We start from the raw sequence: 26,473 nt of genomic DNA, 5'->3' as shown, positions 1-26,473 counted from the left end.
ACATCTCCCTACCGCTATACTTGTCTATGAAAAATGAGCAAAATAAAGTTTTGTCAGCTGCATGTTTCTGTTGCCAGCTGTTGCAGGCCATGCTCAGACTTTCTGCTGCATTCATATAAAGCCTATCACTATAAACCCCATACAGCCCAGCTGTGCAGCCCCAGAGGTGCCACAGCAGACACAACAAGCACTGGTTGCTCAGCAATGCCCTTAGCTCCTGCTGCGCTGTTCCTTCAGCTATCAGGGATGCCTGGTTTTGTGCAGACATGTTTTGAACTTCATATCTAACCAAACTAAAACTATAGATACAATAAAAATTAAATAACCTGCATATGTCAATGATTCAGAAACTGCATAGGCCTCTGGATCAAAGAGAAGCAAACATGTCCTAAGGTGTTCTGGGGCTGCTCAGAACTACCCTTTAGAACAAGAGCCTGTTGAGGAAGGATGCATGCTCATGTAATTGCACTGTTAAGAACTGATGCAGAAAAGAATCGTTCATTGATGTGTTACCAAAAATTGCTGGCACCTCTCCTGTGGTTCAATGGCCCCATAAGTAACAGTCCCATTCTACCGCATCCCTGAATTCAGATTATACTACAGAAATGAACACAACTGCACTTAAAAATATTACATAGAATATTATTACTTAGAAATATTTCTATAGAAGAGATGAGCAGTTCTATTGTTCTTAAATTACAAGGATAAAATTTGGGAGTTTGAGGATGTGGTAATAAATCTCTTTAAACTGCCCTAACAACACATCTTACCAAGTTTTTTCAGGTCATTGTCAGTGTGGCTTCAAACCGATTTAATGTCAGCTGTATTCTTCCTTTTCACAGGTTCTGTCTCTCTTTGAATAAGTTATTTGAGAAAATTTGATCCTTCTTATGATCTTTGAATGTGATGCCAAGTCTTTCCCATCCTGGGAGCAAATACAACCAGTCAAATACAACAAATACAACAAATCAGTCATTTACATAACAAACAGTCTGGTCAACACCACCTTGTCACCCACTGCAGTGTGAGGCCCAGGGCTGTGCTTTGGGTCAAGCGTTCTCAACCACAACTTGTAATACTGAAATAATACAAAAAGAAATGGCATGATTAGGAACTCTCCTCCCCATGTAGATCTCTTTCCTTAGCCCTGCTGGTTGTGCAAGTCACCTGCAGGATTGGCCATGAAAAAATGAATGCTTGGGAAGCACTCAAAAAATTGTGATGCACATTTATCCTCAGTGGTGCCTTGGCAGTCATAGGCTGGAAACTTGTGCCTGAGATTTCCCAACTTGCTTTTTGCACAGTTCCCCTGTATTTCTAACTATGACTCTTCCCTAAAATTCTGGTAACTCTCCTCTTAGGAGAGACCCAAAACTGAATTTCCAAATTTGGTGGACATTTGGGTCTTCTGTAGTTGATATCCACACAGCATACGCTACATTTGAGGTTGTCTTGCATCCTTCCAACATATAACACATTTTGAAAAAAAAAAAAGGCCTTTGCTGAAGTTTGTCCCTTAATCTCACCTGAATCCCATTCCTGCCTGGTTTGACTCAATGTTGGTGTGGTGACAGGGTGGCCTGTGCCCTGCAGCGCTGAGGGACCCAGGGTGACACAAAGGCAACACGGTGAACACTGCCTGACAGCCTGCGTAGAAATGCCTGCAGCTGCTTCTCCATGGGGCCACTTGTGGAAATGCTCTTAATGCTCTTCTCAGACGGAAGACTCAGGAGAGTGGGCAGGGAGTAAGTGGGATACAGGACAGTATTTTGTTATTTCTGTGAACTACAAGGGTTGATTGTTTTCTATGTTTTAATTCTCATGCTCACTTCTATATTTTCAAATAATCTGTCTGGCTTCTGGTCTTTAGTTCTGCTCCTTCTAGCATTAATGTGTTATGTCTATCTTCATGTTTGGCATCAGACATCATTCCCCCAGAGGCGTTAGGATTTTGAGGTTTTTGCAGGTCTTAGCCCCGGATCCTTCTAGGGCACTTGCCATAAGTACACTGGTGGTCCATGAGGAGCCCATTTGCTCACATCATCTTTGCCTGAGAAAGGCCTTCTCTTTGCTTGTTGCAGATATATTTTGATCTGTGATAGATTCTGCCAAGTATGTAAAACCCTGATAATCATGCATTGTAACATGGAAATAAAGCTGAGCTTGGTTTGTAAGTTAAAAGACATGCCTGTTAAAGAACACTAAAAAAATGTTCAAGAATGCTAAAAAAAATACCTTAACATAGTAAATCACCTGCGCTTTGGTGTCTGATGACCGTTAGGATGCTTCCTGTAAGCAGCGCCTTTGTCTTCACATTTGCTCTTTCATGTTTTTTGTTTCTAATGTGGTGTTCTGTTTTCCTACTGTTAAGGAATGCTTTTTCTGTTTCCCCTTGACTGGGGGCAAGTAGCAACCTCTTCATCTCTCCCCTCCCTGCAGACTGGGCTGCCTGTAAGAACCCATGCCTATGTGAGGTCCTACAGATTTTGCCCAAATGGACTTTTACTCCCTTTTCTTCACTGTACTTCACTCACCCACATCAAACAGTGCTGAAATTGTTGCTTAGTTGAATTGAAATCCGGCTGCCTACAAAGGAAGAGGATACACAGAATTAGGTTTTAAGTATTTGCAACATACTTTGAACGAGAAAGATTATATTAAACAATCTGTTTAATATAAGGAATATATTAAACAATCTGTGTGTGTGACACCAACACGGAGCAGACCACTGAAAATCTGGTATGATTGCAGTGGGGAATGCAGCCTAAAAATCAATGACATGGCATGTCCAGAAGGTGGATCTAGAAATAGCAAGTGTGGTAACTGCTGGAGGTATCACGTTCCTGGGAGTGGGCTGCACACAGTAAGGCAATCCAGGCATGGCCACCCCCTCTCTGAGGAGAAGGGTCCTGCCTTGTCCCAGCACAGCCCCAGCCACTGCGCCCACACTGCGCAGGGATCGCCAGGGATGTGTTTGTCTGGGAGAGGCTGGGAAAGTGATGAGTGGGGTGAGAGACTGCTTGTGCCAGATTATTTTATTTTCTTACATGGCATATCTGTTTTGATAGGAAGGCAACCAGATTGGGAACGAGAGGTGGTTGGGATCTCAGCACAACCCGTTGGCCAAAGTCCTTCACAGAGCACAGGGTAAGCAAAGTGAAGGGCTTAGAAAAACACCTCCCCGGGGTTTCTCCCCGGGCTTTTCTTGCCCTCTCTGGGACCCGGATCCTCTGAGACACATAGATTTTGCTCAAACAAAAAGAGACCATTACGGTCCTTGTGACCATTTGATTCAGGCTATAAAATGCTGTTTGCTACCTTCTGACTTAAGTCACCAGTTGTAGTTTGCAAGTGAGACTGAGATTTTTTGCTTTCCTCCTTATTGCTCCTTTCCCATGTCCAATGACTGATATCATGTGTGTACACGTTCAGTGGTGGAAACATCCTGGCCTATGTAAGTGGATCGGGCTGAGGCTCCTAAGCTATGCAAAAGCACCATTTTCCCCAGTTGAGAAATACCATGGACTAGTTGTAGCAAGACTTCTTGTTTTGGCTTCTGAAGCACACATTCTTGGTGCTGTCAATTCCTGCAATATTTATTTTGAAGACATAGCTTCTGGATCCATGTAACTAGCTACAAATCGCAGCCCTCTTACTTTACCGCCCCTCACCCTTAAAAGTTTCTAGTCTTCTCGTTCAGGTCAAAAACTCTAAAAAAAAAATGAATCCTGAGGCAAAAGCTGTGGGGATTCACAATGAGCTGGCATGTTCGGGATAACCCCGCTTCCCGTGATTTTTGACCCCTCCATTTTGCTGTTTTTCTGACAGCAGAAGCTGCCACCGAGGCTAAGCGGGGAGGGTGGCCGGAGCAGCGGAGCGAGCCCCGGCAGCACAGCGCTAACAACACGCGGCCGGATTTCTCTTGCCAAGGGGCAGCCTTTCCACGTCCCCGGTTTTATACGGGGCCAGCCTTCTCTCAGCCGGTCCAGTCGGTCCGCGGCGCTGCTCATGTTTTCCACTGGGGGGGAGGACGAGAGAGGGGAGACGAGGGCGGAGGAAGAGGAGGAGGGAGGGGGGGAAAGTTGCTTGAATTTGCGAGGGGCGAGAGCCGGCGGTGGCTGCGCGCTGCTTCTTTCCACTGGCTGGGGGAGCTGCCAATCTGTGTTGTAATCCTGCAGGAATTTCTGCGGGGTTTAACTGGGAGCCGCGGCGCCGCCGCCGCGCACTCGGGGCGGAGGGAGGGCGGCGGAGCCGGCAGCGCGCAGCCTGCAGCCCGCGCGCCCCAGCGCCGCGAGCACCGGGCCCGCCGGGCAGCGCCGAGCGCAGCGCGCAGCCCCGCGGCAGGAGCGCGGCGGGCCGGACCCGGGGCGCCGCCGGCCCTGCCCCGCGCCCCTCGGGCGCTGCCGAGCGCCGCCGGCCCCCGCTTTCTCCTTTGTGACCGGCCCCCGGCGGCCGCCGCGCCGGCTCCGCGGGAATAATGCGGGGCGTGTGGCTGGCGCTCACCGTCAGCTTCGTGGCCTGCGCCTCCGGGCAGCCGGTGAGTGCCGGGGCAGAGGGGAGAGGGCGGCGGCAGCACCGCGGGAGGGGACGGGACGGGACGGGACGAGGGCGGCCGCCTTGGTTCTGCCAGCGGAGTGCGGGGCGCGCAGCCCGAGCCTTGCCCCGTGGCATCCCCGTCCGCGGGCACTGGGCTGGCTCGGGGGGGCATCTGTTCATAGTTGAGCGGGCTGCAAACGGCAGGCACTATTCCATCTCACCCGCCAAGAAAAGAAAGAAAGACACCCTTCCCCCCCGCCCCCCCAAAAAAACAACCCCCCAAAAAACAACAAAACCCCAAACACCCCCACGAAGCCGAGAGGACCACCCTGCCGCAGCGGAGCACCCTGCCGCCCTCCAGCGAACCTCGGCCGAAGTTTGCCGCGACGACCCAGCCGCCAGCCGGCCCCGGAGGCCCCCGGTGCCTCTCTCCCTGCCTCTCCGGAGGAGGGGCGGCTGTCCGGCGGCCTTGGGGCCGCGGCGCGGGGCTGGATCCGGGAGCGGGGGCTTGTGCCCGTCCCGGAGCAGCGCCGGGAGCCGCCGGGCCGCCCCGTGTCCGAGCGGCCGCCCGAGGACATCGCCGCCACCCTCGGCTTCGCGGGCGGTGAGGTGGGAGCGTCCCTTGCAAAATCCACTCCTCACGGCCCGTGGCTGAAAAGAGGAAAAAGGCAGCCAGTACCCCTGGCTGCGCGGCTCAGGAGCTCCCAGAGCCCTCAGACAGAACGCCTTGCGCGCCTCCCGGCCGTCCTCGGCTCCGCGGAGCCCGAGCCTGCTGCGCGCCCGGCCGGCCTTTCCCCAGGGGCTCGCCGCGAGGTGCTCGGGATAATGCTGCTGTTTACACTTTTTCCGTGCCACGAGTGTATTCGCTAACCGGCCCCTCTGCTTAATGCAATTAGCTCTGTTGCCGGGATTTGTACCTCTGGGAAAGCTTCTCTCCGGCGAGCCTCCCACCCTTTCGTGGCAGGAGCCGGCGAGGACCGGCCAGAGGGTTTTGGTCTCTTCCGCCGGTTTCCGTCTTTTCTGTGGATCTGAGATTGTCTTGCGGGAAGGGGTATGCAAATGACACCGATGCAGTGTTTGGGCAAATATTAGGAAATGATAAATTGAGGTTTCAATATGAAATTAAAAAAAAAAAGACAATTTAATCCAATTAAAATGAGCCGCTTCACTGAACTAAATAACGTCACTAGCTTGGGTTAACTTTTGAAGTTCTCTAGCTGTTGTATAAATTAGCCAAGTCACAGCCTTCATAAAATCTGCCTCATCGTTAGGGATTTCTAAAGGTACAACTGAAAAACATTTTCTTAAAGACTGATTAAAAAAGGGTTGGGTAGAACACTGACCTTTGTTTCCGCTAAGTATAACTGTGCTGCAGAAGCACCCTTGGCTAATGAGCTACAATATCCTTTAATTTTATAGAAATGCTGTTAGTACGAAGTTCTCTGATGGTGGAGTAGCTATTAAACTGCCACAGTAATTAGCAGAGTATTAAGTTTGATGGGTTTTTGCCTTAGGATGAACGCACTGTGGCAGTGTGGGGTGGTTGTTGGGGCATATCCCGTGCCGTGTGGTTCAGGGGGCAGGGGGAGAGCGAGGTGGGGGGAGCCTGCCTGGCTCTGCTGCAGCGCCCTCGCTGCTGCCAGAAAGTCGTGGAGGGGCTGACAAAGTAAAAGGAGGCTGGTCTTTCTCCTTTTCTTTCACCTCCCTTCTTTTTCCTTTCTTTAACTGTGGCTGGCAGCAGCTTCATGGTCCCTTAAGATAGGATTTTGTAGACCAGTCTCTGGGAAAAGACAGATGCCAAATCTGTGTTCTCTGCAGAAGTCCGTCCTTGTCATAAGAAGAATTCTATACGGATGCTTTAAAAACCCTCCCAGCTCTCCATGCCACTGTCAAATGGATTTAGCTCTAAATTTCTTCATGTTTTTAGATTCGACTATTTATCATTATCTAGGCAAAACCATACTGTAAAAATCTTATTTCTGATGAAGTAAATTATCCCCAATAATGAGCAGAGGAGCGGGAAGCTGCAGCAGATTTTGTTTCTTAAAGCAATGAGTTCCCTGTGTTTGGTCCACATAACCACCCAACACGGTTCCTGGGGTGGGCCAAGGAGGTGTTGGCACTGTGTTAAGAATGCTCTGGAAGTGAGACCTGCCACGGAACGACGCCGGGAGTGGTTTGTGGTGCTGGGTGCGTGCTTCGTGTGCCGTGGTGTGGCTGTCGCGCCGCAGCTGTGCTGTGCCGTGCTGTGCCGTGCCAGCTCCCCCGGGGGAGCAGCTGCTTCGGGACAGAGCTGTGATGGAGAGGGAGAGACGGAGCCCAACCTGTTAGTGCCAGCCTGCGCACGGTGGCAAGTGTTAGCCACACCAAAGCTGGTGGATTGCAGCTGGGGCTTGCGGAGTGCTCTGCTGCCGTCAGCGCAGCGTGAAGTGAGACGTCAGATTACACTGGGTTCTGGTAACCTGTGTGCGTCTGGAAGGACATGGGGGATTCACCCAGGCTTGGCTGAAGGGCAAAAAATGTGCTTTCTAGCTACCTTGAAAGTTTCTTGGTTTGCTTATAAGAGAGGGAAAGACAGTGACATGAAACTGTTGGAAAGAAAAGGAAAACTGGGAGTGAGAGGCCCGATGCACCTTTTAAAAGGTTGAGCCCCTGAGCCCAGTCCTGATGATGCTGAGAGCCAGCTTTTGCTGATTTTAATAGCACCAGAGAGCAGTGCCAAGTATCCAGCTGTAGTTGTCAGCTCCCATTCGGGAGAGGCTGATAAACCTTTCCGTTTCGTTCTGGGTTGCAGCAGTGGGACGAATGGTTTTCCAGAGCTTGTGTGACAGTCACATCCTCTCTGCGTGCCCAAGTGCTCGCTGAGAAACTTTGCTGGCTAGCAGGTTGTGCTGCATGCTGCAGTGTTACGGTGCTGCTCTCCTCACAGCAGGCTGAGTCCATCTCTCCCCAGGAAGCTTCTGGAGTCTGGAGACTGCCTGACATCGGCAGTACGTGCCTGTGGGGCTGGATTTGGGACTGTCAGTGAAACAGAGCATTGGGGCATCACCTGAGTGATCTTGTGGTTTCTTGTGTAAGCATCTGACCTCTGAGTTGTTAGCTTAAATATAATCATTGAACGATGATCCAAGGCTGATATTTGGTATATTTTTTTCAGAAGTATTTAGTATTTGAGAACCATGATGCTATCATTTCCCTACTTTTGTTACTAATGGTTACTTTGGTTTTGGAATTTGGAAAATTGATAGTGTGCTGGAGAGGAGGAATGTTTTTTTTGAAAAAGGCAGTTAGACTTCAGAGATAGTAATTAGAGGACAAGAAGGGCTGAAGAGATAGCTGGTATTTAGATTTATATGCTGTGTGTGTCTCTCACATGCATTAAATTTGCTTTGTCAAATAAGTTCCAAAGAAGAGAGGAAGTCTTTTCTGTCTTTATTTATTTCTACCCACCTCCAATTCACATGTACCTTTTCTTCTCACTATAGAATTAATAAATGTTCATCCATTGCTTTTTGTAGTTTGGCAACACCTGGAATCTGCCTTGTTTGATTCCCTTGCTCTGGCTGAGCTTCTGGGTTCTGCTGTCCGTCAGCTGCTTGCACTGCCATGCACTGAAAATTCTGGGGAGCTCTGGGGTTTGCCACCAGTCCTGGGTATTGCATCCACCCCTTAGATGGATGTTCTCAGGACTCACTTTCTGGAAATGGGTTTCTCTCTCAGGTTAGATTATCATTTAAAAATTAAAGAACAGATGGCTCTTGACCCCAGATCAAACACTGAAGTTCCTCTTTTTAGTATCTTAGCCCTGGGGTCTGCATTGGAACTGACTTAGTATTGAGGCCTGAAGTGCAGAGATGTTTTCTCTGCATTTTTCCCTAGATCCTTATCAAAGAAGTAGATGAGAGCATCATCTTCAGGAACAAGTCAGGACAAATATCTTAGGGTTTGAAGTTGGGTGCTGGGATTGTGGTTCTTGGGCAGATAACACCTCTGTGGTAGGTTTGAGACAGTTACTGCAGCTAATGGAATAAAGATGGTGGACTTTGGAGTGTGTGGAGTAAGTCTGGATTTTGCTTGGAGATTTGGTGGATCTAAATTTCTGTAGTCCTAAATTAAGTGTAATCTCAGGATGACAAGATAAAGACCTAATTTCTTGACTATTAGAGGTGCAAGGCATGAGAAGTCACATGTCAAACACACAGCCATGATCCAATGCCTCTGGGAGGTTGGGGTGGATGGTGGGGAGCTGCCTGCCATCCTTGGTGGGGAACGTGGCATCTTGGCAGGGCTTCCTGAGCTTGGAGAAGAGCCTGCAGAGGAGCCAGTCGTTGGCAGAGTTCTCCATTTGCACTGCTCTTTGTGGCAAGTTGTCTTTATAAAATGTCAGGCAGAGGCATATGGATGGCATTTATTCATTCCATTTTCTCACCAAATTGACTTTTGCCATTGAGCAACTTAACCATCTTGCTTATGTCAAAGAATTGCAGGCTTTAGTAAGGCTCAATGGCTGAACAAAGAGCTCTTGTCTAGTTATGGAGAAGTGCTCTTTTGTCTTCTGAATAGATTTGACAGACTATGATTTTTAACATAAATGTTGTATTTGAGATTGGCAAGCTTATTTGAAGCCTCATATAAGACCCTACTTGAATCTGAATCATAAAGATGCCCTCTGTGTTGCTGCATTTGAGAGAGGATGCACAAGTCATAAGCAAGTGATTTGATCCACATTCAAGTCACTTTGCAGTCAGTGTTGTAGGAAGCATCAGAGAATTACTGGAGGCTGTTCTGTGAACAGCCTGTTGTTTGGTTATCTTCACTTCAAGCTTACAAGATGGTAATAAATTGCTATCTATAATCTTTTCAGGACTAGTAATTTATTCATAGGTTACATGACACTATTCAGTGATTTGGGAACATTATTTCTCCTCACATTGAAGTGTAATTTCCAAGCTCTGGAGTACAGACTGCATTGGTGTTTGACCCTCTAATAATGACAGTTCTCTGTATGTATGTTGTTTTCTTGATTAGCTCAGCCCTGGGGGATGTTTTCAAAAGCCTACTAGATATTTAGGCAGAAAAACAGAATATGTGTAATCCTCAGAAATACTGGAATACTGATTGCAGTGGGAGAAAATGCAGCATTTAACAGCCATTTGCAACAAGTGCATTTGCGCTGAGCAAATTATTTTTGTTGATGTCTCCAGCAGGAGTTTCATTTAAAGTGAAATAATGACTAATAGGGTGGTGATGAATCTGCAGAAATTGGCCTTGTCCATAGATAGGCTGTTAGAGTGTAGTGTATATAAGCTGTGCTTAACTAAAGCCTGAGCTAGTCTGCTCCATCTTAAATCACTATTTTTAGTTTATATATAAACAACTTCTTCAGAAATCTCCCTTCTAAGCTAAATTGTTTTGTTCCCAAGGTGAATTGATTTGGGGAAGTTCAAATAAAAACCTGTTTGGCTGTGTTTGAGTTGTGAGGGTGAAGATAAATATATTGTACTTTTATTAATAGTAAGGAGACGAAGGGACTTACAGAAGGTTGAATAGCCTGTGGTATACACAGGCACAGAATCAAAATGTTCAGAAGCCAGCATTGTGATTAACAACCAGAATATATTCTCTGTATTTAAATATGTTGTCAGACATCTTTTGTTCCCATTTGATTAACCGTAATAATGCATAATTTTCTCTAGAGGTGCTTCCACACTAATGGAAGTCACTTGTCACCTTTGAGATTGGTGTGAGGTGACCCATCCCTGTTATTTGAAGTGTATTTCAGAAGTGTGACTGACTGTGTGGACTGAGAGGACTGATTCTCACAGAGCTGTAGGAAAGAGAGCTGCTAAAGTAATATAGCCTGGGAGATGACGTACTTCCCAGGGAGCAGTTGGGTGCATGACCAGTGTAGCCTCAAGACTAAGGATGCCTCAATAGAAAACAAAAAAATGCATCATACTTGCTGCCACGTGAAAGAATAACCTAACCAGGTCTTCCCTCTCCCACCTTCAACAGGATCTCTTCTCGTATGTCTTTCCATTAATTATACAAGTAGAAGCAAGCTTTCCTCTTTCTCTGGGCTGAGCTGTATTAATTCCAGCTGTGTTGATTCTTCAGTATCTGCAGAAGTAGCTGGCTGGACACCGTACCTGAAGGGCACAGCCAAACCCCACCCACTTGATATCTTTTGGGTTTAAGAGCTGAGTCCTGTTTGCTTTTTGGACTGGGGTCTGCAGGGGAAGGCTAGAAATGGGTTTCAATACATTGTGTGTGTTGCAGGCTGCGGAAATGAGCGATGTCCAGGAGACAGATTCTTCCTTTTCCAGGTTGTTTATTTGTGCTCACTATGGAGATTCCAGAATCAGGATGTCATTTAAACTATTTACCAGGTGAAAGCATCCACAAAGCCTTTCCATTCAAATCCTTTTCAAGTGTGGTTCCATGTTCTAACACACAGTCACTGAGGTGTGACATTAGTGCTCTTCTTATAATTCAGAATGAAAGCCTGCAAGGGAAGCAGAGCGGAAAGGTGAAGGTAGTTCACAGTAATGGAAACACACCGTCTTTGGGACAGCCAGAAATTGAGCTTCTGTTGAATATAAATTTGTGACATTGTATAAATAAAAATAGATGTGCCTTAGCCATAATAATAATAATAATAATAAATGTGTAATTCCTACAGCAAGGATGTGCATAAAATAATGCTGCTGAGAAGCAAGATTCTGATGATTTTTGTGGAAGGCAGATTGCAAAACCTTTAGGTCCTGTCCTGTCTGGGGACTGAATCTTCTCCCATTTGGGAGCTCAGAGACACTTGGTACTTGCTGGTGGTGGAAGTGCAAGCACAAAGGAAAGTGTTTGTCCTGCAAGGAGAAGAAGCGTCCATGAACAGCGTTTGTGGAATTTGGTTGTGTTAGTTATGAGATTGTGTAAATGTCATTGAGGGAAGGTGTAAAATTCTCAGGAACTGCTGAGGCAGTGCCCAGAGTTAGAAGATTAATGCTTTAGAATAATTGGTAGCTTAAGCATATATAGCATCTGCAACTCACAAATCTCCTTCTCCATGGTATAACAAGAAAAATGGCTAGTCCTGGAGATAGACAGAAAAAGTTATTAAAGTGCCATGTATATATTCTAAATTCCTGTCTTTGGTGAAGCTGTTTATGATTTTCCAGACATGTGCTCTTTGATTATTTCTCATCCATGAAGGCTGATTTTCTTTTTCAGTATGATATCTAAAAAGTCATGAAGTGAAACCTCTTGGGGTACTTTTGAAATTATGTGTTCACAGAGACTGTCTTCAGCGCTGACCTCTCTCCAGCTGTTGCAGTTCTAGCTTGGAAGGTCTTTGAAACTTTGTGTGTTTGTGTTTTATATAGAACTTTATTCTATATGGAGCTCTATTTTATATACTTTTAATTTTTTTTATTCTATTTTGTGTGTGTGTCTTTCAAGCGTCAGGACAAGAAATGCCCCAGAGAACATGCTTCCCAGTTAAATAAACAGAACAAAATTTCTCTCAAAATTGTGTTAATAATTTTCTTGGCCTGAATTAGTGTGGAAGGGGTAGCCTCTCTGCCTTTACTTACCAGGAAGAAAAGCCTTAAACAAAAAGTGTTCTTTTCATTTTTTTTATTGTTTCTTCACTTGTAATTTAATACAGCAGTTTTCATATCTTTCCCCCCATATGTATGATTTGATTCTCAGTAGCTCCCATTGGTGCCTTTGGTTTGATTCTCCAGCACAGCCTTTTCTCTGCCCTCAAAGCCCTGGTAAGGGGACAGGCATGGTCATCACTGCAAAATGAATGAAATGGAAAATTTTGAGTCTAAGAAGAAAAACCAGGAACAGTGGTTAGCCTAGGTCTGTACCTGACCTGACCAGGCTGGGAGGTCCCTCCAGAGCTGCTGTGACCTGAATGGACTCCTGGCTCAGCAGAAATTGTCTGTGTTGCAATTGAATTTGCCTTTTTATGGCTTTTGACCAAAATATTTCAGTGGACGTATCTGTCTGCTGCATGAAGGCATGACAGATGTCTCCAGAAATTTCCAGGGGGTTTGGCAGTGACCAAACCCTCTGGCAAACCATGAGATGGTTTTTGCTCTTCTGGTAGGAGCTGTGGTCCTTCCTGCAGCACAGAGCATCTGTTGGTTTGCAGAGGAGAGGAATGCTATGAGGGTGTTGCAAGAAGGAACAAGTCTGGTAACTGACTGTAAAGTGATAGATTATTTCACAGCCTTAAATAATGAAGACTCATGACTGGTGTTTGGATAATGTTTTGACATCTCATATAGCTTGATGGTCACTGTGCAGTGTTTGAGGGAGAGGAAAATAGGTTCCCTGGCCACCTGGTAAAAACAGACTTACCTCCTTTAAGTCTGCAGGTGCCCGAGAAGGCAGGGCCTTGAGGAGGAGCTGGCTCATTGTCTCCACGCACATTGCCTATTGCAGATGTTTTTCTGTGGTGCTGTTTAGCCCAGCCAGCCATGCCCTGTTGAGGAGCAGGGCTGTGTCTGGAAGGGGGATCTCTGCCTTTGGTGGGGCTCATGCTCAGTAATAAATGGCCTTTCTGCTGCTGGTGCAGAGGCAGTCGTGTGCCCATGACATTGGCTCTCCCAGATGGAGGGAGCTTCTGAGCTCCTGGTAACACAGAGCATTTGATTCAAAATGGTTTGAGATAGTACTCTTAATAGTATTGTTGCCATGAAAATGGCTCTTCTTGTCTGTTTCACAACTGCAGGGCATTAGAAAAGGGAAAATACCTTTCTTTTCTTTTGTTTTTGTTCTTACGATAATTCACAGCTTGAAAAGCTTGACCATCTCTCTCCTATTTAACCAAAAGCTGGTGACTTGGCATTTTGATGTTGGTCTCTTCGGGTGGACACCTTGAATTGGTCTTCTGCCTGGTGACATAAGCTTTATAGTGATGTAGATTTTCTTACACTTTTTTTGAGAACCATTAATGTTATCTCTGGGTTAAAGAAGTCTTCTGCGTTTCTGAATATTTTATGATGCTACTGACTTCATGTGCCAGTCAGTATTTAATTTTTGAGTTTTCTCCTCTGACCTCCTCTATCTGCACTGAAAGAATTTGGGAGCTTTAGGTTATGACAAAAATCCCCTTACTTTAGAAAAAGAAATGTGGTGGTTCTGTAATGTACAAGTGGGAGTCTCTGTGATTATTTTTTGCCATTTCTTGTTGTTTCACCAAACATCTGAGGCTTGCCTCCTCTGGTTTACATGGGTAAATGTATTTGACTTGAGGAAACTGATGAGGACTGAGGAGAACTTCTGGCAGACACTGTCATTCTTTAAAAAAGTAGGTAGGATCCTTTGTCATGAAGGTTGTTTCTGCATAGACACTCGGAGCTGGCATAGTTTCCCCATAGTAAAGTTGCTCACATGGCATTTCTGTATTTATGGTCCTAAGGGAGGATTAGCAAGAGTATTTTTGGGGATTTCTCTATGGCTTCCTAGAGATGCACAGAAAAAGCTAATCTCTCTCTCTCTGTCTCTCTCTCTCTCTCTCTCTCATTATTTAATTCAGCTAATCTAATTGGAAAACCTCCTTAGAGCAGTCTCTGGCAGCTAGCTGTAGCAGCTGTACAATTAGTAGTGTCACCTAACAGGAGAGCTAAACAAGGAGCAATAGGAAACTGGAGTAGGATGTTTTGGTGTATCTTAACAACCCTCCCAAGAACCAAGCTTGCTAGAGTGAATTCAGCTGTGAATTTTAAGAGCTTAAAAAACCTGAGGAAAAGTCTGAATTTTCAAAGACTTAAAATTCTGAACGATGCAATGAAATAGTTTTAATCTCTAGGCATTGTTGCAGGTTTTTTATAGATTGATTTTTTAAATTAAAATTTCCACAAACACGACTGAATATGGGTCTGGTGGGCTCTACTGCCTGTTCCTCAGAGTGTGAACAGTGAAGCTGAGCAGGGAAGAGGTGTATAATTAACTGCTTTATATATATGGGGAAATTTCTGTGGCCTTTTCCCTCCCAGCTTGGCTGCTGGACCGTGTTTTATTTGCAGATAGCCCTGAAGGTCATCAGGAGCAAGAGCTGGCATGGAGGAGAGCACCAGTCCCATCAGGAGGTGATGGAGCCATTGGCAGTGATGTTCCCTGGTTGCACTGTCCAGGGCTGTGCCTAGGCACAGGAGGCAGAGGCAGGTTTGCATTTGAATCACCAGCTTGGCACTTTGCAGCTTCACACCATTAATTACTGTGATGCTAATGCCATTTAGCCATCTCTCTATATCCAGGAAGCATTTAGATAAGAGCATGTGTGGAGCAAGTCATGATTTAGCAATCTCTGTGGAGTTACGTGGTTGTCATATTTGGAATGTGTGACCTGTGGTTATAAAGGATAGGTTTTGGAAGTGCAGTTAACCAAGTGGCATATGTCAGGGACTGGAAAATCTAGGCTATTTATAATTATCCACAGGTGGAGAGGGAAGCAGCAATGCATAATACCAGTAATAATTATCAGCAGTATAGAAGTTCATCTCTTAAGCCGTTGGGTCTAATGCACTAAAAAGTATTTGATCTGAAGCCTGGCACAGCCTTCAAATGGAGCCGTTCAAAGGCGTCCTGACCTAATTTTGCTGCAGAAGTGTGTGAGTCTTTCTCATTCCCCTAATTTCTTACAGAAGGTTTCAATGATAAAGTCTTCATCCTCTACATGTGCACATATTTTACTGCAGAGCTTTTGAATAAAAGCAGCCCTTGCAGGCCAGGTGGTAAATATAGTGCTCAGCTTAACAGAAGAGACATTCAGTTTATCAGAGACATGTCCTCCTGTGTTTTGCAGTTGTCAGTTAGCCTTCCTTAAGACTTCTTTTTATTTGCTGGATTAATTTTTTATTTTTTTTTGTGATTAATTGAAGTTCAGTGCTGGCTCTGTACCTGTGAGTAAAGGCTTTGTATTATGCTCAACTTCTATTTTATGAAAACCTCTAAAATGTAAAGCAGCTTATAAATAAAAGTTTGCTTTCTTTTCAAGGGAAATAAAAATTGAAATTATAAGGCATTGTCCATGTAGCTATGTAAATTTATCAGTTAAAGCATAAAACATAAGTGCTTTGACTTTCCTCTGAGTAAATCAAAGCCATGTCTTAAGACATGTCTTAATGGATTTTTTCTTCAAAAGAAAATGGGGAGAAAAATTTATTTTTCAACAGTGACAAAACAGAGTGTACTGCAGGGATGGGCAGTGCTCTGTTATTGTCTGTATTGGTGTAGACTGTTTCTATGAGAAGATAAAAACTAACAGAGCAACACAAACTGAAGGCTTTTAAATTCTTTCTGACCTGTCACTTGTACAATTTCTCATGCCATTATCACCATGGTGGTGGTGTAAGACTACCAATTTCCTACCAGAAGTATTGCTTTTTGTTCAGCGTGGGGTGTTTTAACTTGTGCTGGTGATATTTCTGAACAATACTGCACAGTACATGGTAACTGCAGTGCACTTAATTGTAATTTACACCTTAAGTTATTTATTTGCTCTTTTTCTTTGCAATCTCTTGTGCTTCCAACCTCATTAGACTGATTTTTTTCTTTCCCTCCTGCTGCTTTTGTGCTATCAGGCACAAAAGGTAACTGTTAGCATTGGCACTGCTCTTCAGTCTCATGTTGCAAGTACAGGATCCAAGAGCAGAAGAAAAGGTAGATGAAAATCTGGGCTGGCTCTGGGCCTTTGCCCACTTTTAGGAATCCTTCTGCTCACTCGGCTCACAGCAGTGAAAGAGGGAGTGGGGAGGAGCTGGTTGTGAGTGACCAAAGTATTGGCAGAGCTGTTGGCAGGAAGGGGATGCTGGACTGCTGACATGTCTTGGCCAGACCTTAATTAAAGGAGAAGCCTGGAGGTGACTGGTTTGGGCTGGAAAAGAGTTGCTGTATCAGGCATGCTAATTCCATCTTTGACTCATCAGCTGTGTCCGTTCGACAGCCCTGGAGCATGCAAACCAAGCGTTTAAGCAGACATGGATCATTTGAGCACTGCATCCCTCACCCCCTTTGCTTTTTGGAAAGTGAGTGTGTGGAGCCAAATGTTACAGCTTGGCATTTCTCTCTGTTCTTTGGATTTTTTTGGAAAACTTCCGTGTTCTCCCTTCTGACTGCGGAAGGATGGGAATGATGAGTGCAAATTGCTCCTCCTCTGATCTACAGCCTCGCTTCAAAACTTATTTTGTGCAAATGACCATTTGTCTGTTTAAGTGATCAGTAACTGTGTTCGCTCAGATGGAGGGGGAGCTGTCTGAAGTTGGGGCTAGCTGAAGTGTCGGATTACCGAGGGCACTATAATCAAGGTGACAGCTGCTTTCCTTATGCTATTCTGAAACAAAATACCCCAACCATTCAACAGAGCCTCACCAAATACATTAACCTCTGTGTTTTTACTCCTTCCACAAGTTGGTGGATTACTTAGCACTCCTGGCTAATGAAATACAGGAGTGCTAATCTCTCTCCATGGATACCAGAGGGGAAAATCTTGAGTGTTGCTACCCCAAGAGTGCAAACGTGTGCCTGAGCTAATGACCATACTCAAGGCCTGCAGTGCAGGGAGGGAAGTGGTTTCTCCCCGGGTGCTTGTGCTCCCTCTGGAGATGCTGAGCCTGGCACAGGGAGGGCTGGGATTATCTGTGGCTCAGCAGCTGCTGTGTGGATGCACACCTCTCCATACCCTGCGGTGAGCAACCTGTTAACCCAACTCTGTCTCCCTCCCACCTCTTGAAGGTATTTGCACTTGCCCTTAAGTAACCATTTCTTTCTTTGGCTTCTTAAGCTGACACACTTTGACGTACTCAGGGGTGAAAAATGGGAGGTGCTTCTTGAAATAGCCTTGATGTGCTGTACAGGAGAAGCCTTGTTTGAGGAGCAGGCTATGAGTCCTCTCCAAGCCCTTCTTTCACCTCCCTTTGAATAATCCCAGTTTGTTTTATTTTAAAGAAAAACTCATGTGGGTGTCTTAGCCACAGAAAAAAAGCCCCACAAAAATATGTTGCTGAGGTTTGTGTGCATTTTATTGCCAGTAATGAAGGGCAGGCCTGTGTAGGGAAGAAGTTTATGTGAAAGAATGGGATAAATAAGACTATTAAAATATGCTGGTCCTGGGCTTTATTGTGGGTCTTTGAGTAAAGTTCTGAGAATAATCATCTGGTAAAAAGCCTTTCCTTAATATTCACCCCTTGAGAAAGAATTGATGTTTGGCCTGCCAGAGGCTTATTCCGAGAGCAGTCAGAGGACTGCAAACTGAGGTTTCCTTTGAGGCACAGGGACCCTTTCTCTGGCAGCTGAGGAAGGGTCTGCATGAGAAGCGAGGTTGAAGTGAGAAGCCTGAATCTGTAGAGACAGCAGGAGTAAGAGACTTAGAAATTGCAGGGGGTAAAGCTAAGAATAATCTTAGAGTTGCTGAGCTGCACTGTACAGAAAGCATAGCTTTAGCTGTAACATTGAACTGCCACATCCCCTCTTGGGTTAGGAGAGGCAAGAAGAAGGAGTAAAGAACTCTGAGAAAATCATCTGAGTCAAACTTGACTCACACAGGTCTGAAAAAGTGCACTAGGAGTTTCACTGAGTATATTTTAATAGCTGGCTGTAGCAGGAGAGAAGCTAGGCAGCCTCCCGCTGCAGAGTTTGCAGGAGACTCCTTCCTTGCTCCCTCCATGCAGCCCTCCTGGTCCTCTGCCCTGCCAGTGTGACTGAAAACCCACCTTCCCCTGGCCAAAGAGCCTCCAGTTTAGGGAAAAGCACATCTGTGTTACTTCATTTGTGGTCAGTTCCATGAAATGTTCCCAGAGTTTAGAGTATGCACTGAGCAGTGCTCATACTCGGGTCAGAGCAAAGAAAAGGGATGAGAGTTAAGTTATTGGCAGAGCATGAACTTAATGTTTTCTGGGTTTCAGCTCCTCGGCTGTTTCAAAGCACCTAGTTTATCCTTTTATCTTTTCTCAGTCACACCTAACTTGAACAAAGCCTATGCTCTGCAGAGACTCTTGGAAGATATTAATTTTGAAGTGGAGAAACTGCTCAGTAGTGAGAGAGCATGAAAATCTGACAAACAAGTTTGGTGCCTCATAATTTTTGCTCCTACAAGATCTGGAGCACAAGGCACCCCAATAGCAAATTCTCCATCAGCAGAAGACTGGGAGATGCATCCAGGCTTTCCTGGGGAGCTATTTAACTTTTGCAGGAAGATGGCTGGGGTGTGCCAAGTCCCTACTTGTGCAGCAGAGACCCCCATATGTCCGTACTGTCCAAATTCTTGAGATATTTTTGCTTTAAAATCCAAGCAGAATCTGAACCTGTAAGGCTGACTTACTGCATGGCAGACGTCTTCCAATGGAGGAGGAACAAACCAAGAAAACTAGAATTGTTCTAATAAGATTTTTAAGGCTGTTTTTTGGTTTTTTCTTTTTTTTCATAATTATTTTTAATCCTCTCCAAGCCATGTAAGATGCATCAGAAGAAGGCAGTGTGTTCCTTAGGTGTGGTGCAGGACTTATGACCAAAATGAATAGGCTTCACTGGATGGTCATTGAGTACATGTTCTGGAAATAACTCCTCTTGGGGTTTGGGAAATGAAGGGAGACTTTCTTTCAGCCCTTCTACTTATTTAAAATAATACACTAGCATGCCAAGCAGAGCAGGATTAATTTTTTCTAATGCTGGGAGAAGAAGCCTGTGATTAAGAAACTTGGCAGTATGTAACTCTTAGTTTTCTTGTATTTTTGATGCTTCTGTTTGTATGCTAGGGTGTTCAAAAAGCATAAGTCAGGGTATTTTTGGGAAAGTTGTGAAATGGATGACATTTTCCAAAAGGACAGTGTGTCTCTTGGCAGCATCATGGTCAAACAAGTAAATATGTAGTTACTGTGTCATACCCTCCTCACTGTGATTGCAATTCCAGGCAGTCTTGGAAATACCACAGATATCAAATCCAAGTATATTTCCTCCATATTTCATTAATTTCAGATTACTTTTTAATTTGATGATAATGTCTGGGTTGATGCACAGTAAATAAATACACTGGATTTCTAAGGAAATTAGACTAAGTTAGGGGTGAAGTAGCGTGGAACTCCAGTGAAGATGTCTCAGCACTTACTGTGAGAAAAAGGTATCAACTTCTGTTCACTTTTACCTCTCAGCTGACTCCTGCTAACAGAGCTGGTTTGGGTGTCTGTATTTCCAATGTGAAGAGATCTTCCCTCAACTAATAAAAAATGTCAGACTGTGCTGAAGATTTTGTAGAGAAGATGGTGTAATGCTGTGTTACTGCTGCTGAACTCTTGTGTGTACAGAAGGCACTGAGAAAGTCAGGTGGAGAGACACAAGGAAAGATAAGAGCCATGGTGTGACTTTACATGCTGAAAACTGTTCTGTGACTGCTCACAACTGTTAATTAATGCCATTCCAGAAGATTATGCATGTTTTGAGAGAGGCAGCTTTCCCTGAAAAGAAAGGAGAGCCTTGAAGACAATCCATGTACTGTACATTTTGATTCCTTCTACTTTTGTTTTTGTTGGGGGTGTTTTTGGTTGGTTTTTTTGTTTGTTTGTTTATTTTTGTTGCATGGAGGATGTGACTGCAGTCATTTCCTCACTCTGCTCTGTCCAGGAGCCAAGTGAAACACTGATGGAAAGTGAGTGGGTACATGGCATTGTCATTCCCACTGCCTGTGCCAGAAGGTGAAAGAGCTGACTTCTCACCAGGCCCTGAGCTGCTCACCTCGTCCAAACCCTTCCTTCATCAGGGGAGCATGATGGTGTTACAAGCTATGTGAGAGATGAGAGAGATGGTGATGATGGAATTGTTTGTGGGACTTCAGAGGATGACCCAGGGAAGTGGGGATGTTCTTGTGTAGCTCTTGTGAAAACAGAGGACCACCTTCACTAGGAGAAGAAATGGGACAGACTGGCAAGTTGGAGCTGACTGCTTGGGTGGGAAAAGCCCCAAATACCCACTGTGGTATTTAACGTCTGAACTGATATGGCTGTCATGGCAGTACTTAAGCATAATCTAAGGAATTTCTGGCTCCTTCTGCAGCAACAGCAAATCAGTTACTACTTTGTTATCCTCATGGAGGAAGCAGACTACCTGTATCTCATCAGTTTTATCTTTGAAAATCTGTGTTATTCAGGGCTTTCAACATATGAATTAACCAAGTTGAAGTGTGTGTGTTACAGTGCATATGGTTATAAATTCTTACTTACATGGTGAAAATTAGCTAATATTTTAAATGAGATATTAAAACTTACTTAGCTCTTACCTAATAAATATTTATTAGCTGCTAAATATCAGTCATTCATGCCTGATGAATGAGGTTCTCCAGGAGGCAGCTTCAGCTGGGAAGGCATCTCTCTTCTGCCCTCCCTGCCCAGATCTACATGAGGCAATGTATTTCCCATCTGCTGCTTTTTGCTTGCTGTTGTAATGTCCCTTTTCAGTGCTTGTCAGTGGGTCTGGATGGAGATGTGGGTATCTGGCACTTTCCAGCACTCAGGGGCTAGTTCTCCAAGACAAATCCTTTTAGATATATTAATTTGTTTGTTTCTCAGGGAGGATTGAAATGGATCATCTACTCAAGCAATGCTTTGGTTTTTACTGATGAATTTAGGTGACTATGATGCATGTCACACAGCTGAGTTTCTGAACACATTTTTGGTTTTAAAATCTGTTTTTAAATGTCAGTAGATCCACCTCTGAAGCTTAAGCGTCCAGAATTGATAGCTGTCTTTTTAGGACCAGAGAGTCTTTGTGGAGAGGGAAGTAGGAAAGCAGTACTGAAGTGAAGCATTAGTCTATTTGGGATTGCTGTTCAGCTTTAGTGTTAGAGGATGTCTGGGTGTTCTACAGATACCATTATCCAGAACAGCCAGAATGTGTGAATGCATGTAGAGTTCAGGCTGGAGCAGGCAGGATTTGCTTCAGGACAGGAAAATAGTAAATCATATGTATGCATTATGGTTGTTTGATGGCAAAGGCAAAACTCTATTTATAAGGCAGAACAAAGGGGAACCAAAAGGAATTGCCCAGAATTGTATTGGCTTGTTTCTTAAAAAAACAACAGACTTGGTACAAACAAAGCAGCTCCAAAATTTGAACTGATTTTACCATAATCAGTAAAGGCCAAGCAATCTAGCTTCAAACAACAGCTTGGGATGTGTTGCTGGGTCTTTTTCAAAAGAAATGATTGGTAAGTGGTATTTTGCTTGTGCATTAAGTGGCAGTTTGCTGCAGACTTGCCTTGAGGAGTCAAAACAAGGTAGAGACTTTACTTTTTCAAATGTGCAGTTCCTGTTGCCCAGCAGTTCAGGGATTTCCACGCATCAGCATGATCTGCCTGGATTATGGAGATGAATTTAGTTATATACTTTTACCATATTAAAAAGTCAATGCTTCTTATATTATTACTTTCCTTTTCAGTCAGTGTGTTCCGTGTGAGGTTTTATTTTTTTTTTTTGTTAAAGAAACCACAGCATATGAAACGTAGAGGATTAAAAGTAACTTTCAAGGGCCTAATTCTAAATATAAAACATATTATTATACCAGTCAGCCTTCTAATAAATCTATATAATTTCTTACTCAATAACCACGCCTAATTACAAGGCAGTTCTCTGCTGTGTTACACTTGGTTTGTAAACTGTGAATGTCACTTTGCAGCTGAACTTGCCCTTTGAATAAAGCCTTATGTACCACCAGAGTTAATATTTAAACCGAACCACCCGCTTAAAATTGTACCCCAGTTACATTAAATTAGAACCTCTCATAACAATGTGAGAAGGTTCTTGTTTTATAGCATAAGCTGCTTTCCCACCCTCAGGCAGCAAACTGGAAGTATTTTAAGTCTTCTGCTCAGAAAAGAATAGAGTCCAGACCTCCAGCTGCACATGGCCATCTCAGCACCACAGAAATAGAAACCGGTGCTATCCGAAATTCATAATTCATCTGGTAGCTTGCAGGCATTCATGCAATGCAGCAAACTCAGTGGCTCCTTCTTGAGCATGCCGTGGGTGAACAGCAGCACTGGGGCTGTGGTACCTGTGTTTGTGGGCCTGTTCCCAGACTCTTCTGTCTTGTGCACAGTGGGAAGGGTGCCCTAAGGACGAAATGGGCAGCCTGGCAGGGTCACCTGGGCAGTCAGGGACTCTGCTTTGGGGAATTATAGGCCAACCTTGCAGACAGTTAAGTTATGGAAACCTAACCTGATGATGTCTTGGTTGAATGCAGAGAGAAGAGTTGTAGAAATTAATAAACTCAATTTTCTGGTATCCTGGATGAAAATGTATTGGTTCGGGCTTTGTAAAACATGATTATGTTCTGAATCAGTACAGGAAAAAACAGTTTTCTAAGCTATATACTGCTACATGCCTTCCTTCCTTCCTTCCTTCCTTCCTTCCTTCCTTCCTTCCTTCCTTCCTTCCTTCCTTCCTTCCTTCCTTCCTTCCTTCCTTCCTTCCTTCCTTCCTTCCTTCCTTCCTTCCTTCCTTCCTTCCTTCCTTCCTTCCTTCCTTCCTTCCTTCCTTCCTTCCTTCCTCCCTCCCTCCCTCCCTCCCTCCCTCCCTCCCTCCCTCCCTTCCTCCCTTCCTCCCTTCCTCCCTTCCTCCCTTCCTCCCTTCCTTCCTCCCTCCCTCCCCTTCCCTCCCCTTCCCTCCCTCCCTCCCCTTCCCTTCCCTCCCTCCCTCCCTGTTAGTCTAATTACTGAAGAATTGGGATGGTGCTCAGTGTTGAATATTAGAGCAGTGCAGCATAAAGTAGCTCATGTTAATAGCATCTTTCACCTTCTCTACTTCTGAGCAAAATTTACTGGAGCATTTACTAATTTCCATTGGGATGCTTAGTATTGCTTTTACTGTTGGTCGTACCTGAGCAAATGCCATTGACTTCAGTGAAGTCTGTGTTGTAGGAGTTGGAAATCTTATTCCAGAGGAGAAAAAAAAACCAAAAAACCAGCTAGAGCTTTTTTTCCTTTTTCCAGGCATACTGAAGGATGGAATAACCTCAGGTAGGAAGCAGCGTATGGAACAGTGTTGTTTTTCTTAGAGTGAAAGCATGACAAAGATAGCTGACCTGTTACTTGTTTTGATAATAAATACGTGCACATCTGTTTCTCTACTACTTTGATTTATGGAGGAATAAACATTGAGCAACAAAAATAAATATGGTGTGACAAAAAAAGATAGAAGTTTAGGTGGCATCTCAGCAAAGAAAGGAAATGCTTTGAAGTATATCCTGTAAAAGTGCATGGTGACAAGCACGCAGAACTTCATTACAATGCCTTTCAAAAGAGATTTATTTTAAATAGGCTTCACCAAAGTGATTCTTAAAAAAAAGTTCCCTGCGTGCTCACAGCTCTCTTCACTTTTCTTCCAAGCCATTTTCTGTAGCTATATCTCTGTGTGCACACAGGATATAGATTTAGCAGAACTTCATTTATGTGTGAAAGGAAGGTGCTTTGGTCATACTCGGTATCCATTGATAACTTTGATAGATGCAAACAAGTATTGACTGTTGCATGGTTATGTCTTAATGAAATTAACCCCCAAATTAAGTTGATGCTTGACCTGGCAAAAGGGCATTCAGAGAATTGTGACCATGCTGATTTCCCGAGTACATCCTTAGTGCCCACAGTGGGGTGGACAGCCCTCTTGCCTGAGCCCTGCCACCAGCTTCCCCTGGGGATCGTGCCTCAAGGCCCCGTCACCTCTGCAGAGGCAGAGGAGGGCTGGGGTGGCATGGGGGCTCTTGGTTCTGCTGCCAACTGTGTTCTGCAGGGGAGCAGGTGAGCTGGGCACGTGGCTGGGAGCCCCCCAGTGCCCCCCATGGTCCATGAGCCTTTCCTCCTCCCACGCCAGGGGTCTGGGTGGCCCTGCCATCGGCATGTGATGGCCGTGTGGGATAAATGCTGCCTGTGGGCCCAGAGGCTGTGGCTTGGCCATGGGGCATCAGTAACAGAAGCCAAGATAAATTAGGATGCTTGAGGATTTCAGTCATCAAGGGAGAGAGGCTGAAATGGCAGTGATTCCTTGTGCAGGACTCTACATCTGTTAGTGCACAAGCTTTGCTCTGCTGGATGATGCTCTTTATTTTGCTGGCATTTAGGAAAATCCCAGTCTCTGCTTATGACTAGATTCTGCTGAAGAAGTCTTTTGGTTGGATAACACTAAATACTAGTTGATCCATCACCTCACTGGTATCTCTTCAGCTTCTGATGATTGTTGATCTTTAAATAAAACTTAGTGTAACTGTGATAGCGTTTGTGTTATGACAGGTGGGCTCCTGCTGGGCCTCATGTTGGATGTGTGCAGTAGGTTCTGGAGAGGCTGGTGGTGATGTTCGGGTTAGATGGATCCCAGATGTTATTCTTTTGCTTCTCTTGCATGTACCTCATTTTTAGGACTGATCAATTGTTGATGGTGCTAAATAAAAAGATCTTAGGGGTTTGAAGTGCAAGCACTTATTTGTATGGTGTCCTTAAGTATTTTGTAGTTGTAAATAAGTAAATAAAAGAAAAAATAAAGAGAACTTGTATTTTCAGAACAGTTTATTTCAGCATGAATTAAAAATTTAAGAAAATTAGATGCGATCTATGACTTAAGCACATGCTCTAAGTTGAGCATGTTGAGCAAGCCCAGATGGAGTCCGTGGTGGGACTCCTTATTGTGCATAAAGTGAGACATCAGTGCAGGCATCTGGTAAAGGTCCAAATTCAGAGTCACAGGTGCAAAATCTAGAAGTGATAGCAAGGTACAGGGTACAACTGACCAGATATGTTCCTTGGAGGGTTTGTTGGCTCTATTGCTCCACAAAGTGTTTTCACAATTTTGGATTGATCCAAGACAGGCCAGAGTGTGCTGTTGTCTGCTGCCTAGTTTATTTATGAACTCAAAAAATAATACAAGCAATTTTAGTGCTCTGGAGGGAGGAGAAAATGATACAAAATTCAGTATAAATATGGAATGGTGTGAACACTTGGACTAACACTGCACTGGTTGCTTTATTCAGTGTTGTGTCAGTGAAAAGATGGAAGTAAGGCGAAGTCACAAAGTGTTGTGTTGAGAGGAGCAGGCTGAGCAGGAGGAGCTGAAAAATGCGGAGAACAGGCAGCTGGCTGCTTGTAAGTTTGTCCTAGGAACTGTTGCTTCCTATCAAAAGTAAATTTTGTGTACTGAAAGCGGTTTATGTGCTGTGTTTGCCAGTAGAAGTTAGGAATGAAACTGAGATGGGGGATGCAGATCGCTGCATACAAACATGGAATTATCTCAGTGGAAAAGATGAGTAACTCCAGAAGAAAGTGCTGTATGAGTGGTTCATTTACTTTGGTCAGCTCTTGAAGGGGAAATCAAAATTACAGAAGTTTGTGAGTCTTAACAAATCTTCATTGGAAGAAAGGTTGTTTCTTCTGTGCTTCACATGAAGGAAACCAGTGATTGCCTGTGTAACTCTGTTAATTCACCATTCCTGCGTGTGACTGAATTAAAACATGTGTCATGTTCCCATTTCAGTTAAGTAATGCTTTCCATTCCAAGCTCTCCTAGCTAAGTATTTGTAAGGCAGTCATGCTTTTCTTACTTGGTAACTGGCAATTCTCTGCTCTTCTCTCTTTGCAGATCCTCACCCCTGCCCCAAACTCAAATTACTGAGCAATGTAGGGATAAACCCATGGGGTCTCCCCTGTCTCTGGTACTGCTGCACAGGCCTGGCTGAAGCCCAGGCTTTTGGGTGGCCACTGCCTTGCTCTTGCTTAAGGATACTCTTCAGGGCACGATCAGTGCATGTTTGCAAGGGCTGGAGTCTCACTGTGGCACCTGGGAATCTGCAGCTGGAGACTGTGGTCTAGCACTGAGCAGGCCAGCTCACGCCAGCTGTAGGTACTGGTGCACACGAACCTTGGCAGCGATGCAGAGTGCGTCCTCCAAATCTCTGTCAC

General features: G+C 44.7%; 1 protein-coding gene across 1 annotated transcript in view; it reads left to right on the top strand.

Moving 5' to 3' along the window:
* The first annotated feature begins 4,110 nt into the window (after positions 1-4,110).
* Positions 4,111-26,473, top strand: part of SDC2 (syndecan 2) — a 59,648-nt gene continuing 37,285 nt past the window's right edge. The window contains exon 1 of the mRNA XM_005479484.4: positions 4,111-4,537. Coding sequence (XP_005479541.1) covers positions 4,478-4,537 — 60 coding nt within the window. The 5' untranslated portion in view covers positions 4,111-4,477. The remainder of the gene's footprint in view (positions 4,538-26,473) is intronic.

This window comes from Zonotrichia albicollis, chromosome 1 (assembly GCF_047830755.1).
Source record: "Zonotrichia albicollis isolate bZonAlb1 chromosome 1, bZonAlb1.hap1, whole genome shotgun sequence".
NCBI lineage: Eukaryota > Metazoa > Chordata > Aves > Passeriformes > Passerellidae > Zonotrichia > Zonotrichia albicollis.
The sequence above is the reverse complement of the archived record's forward strand: the minus strand, read 5'-3'. Positions and strand labels throughout refer to the sequence as shown.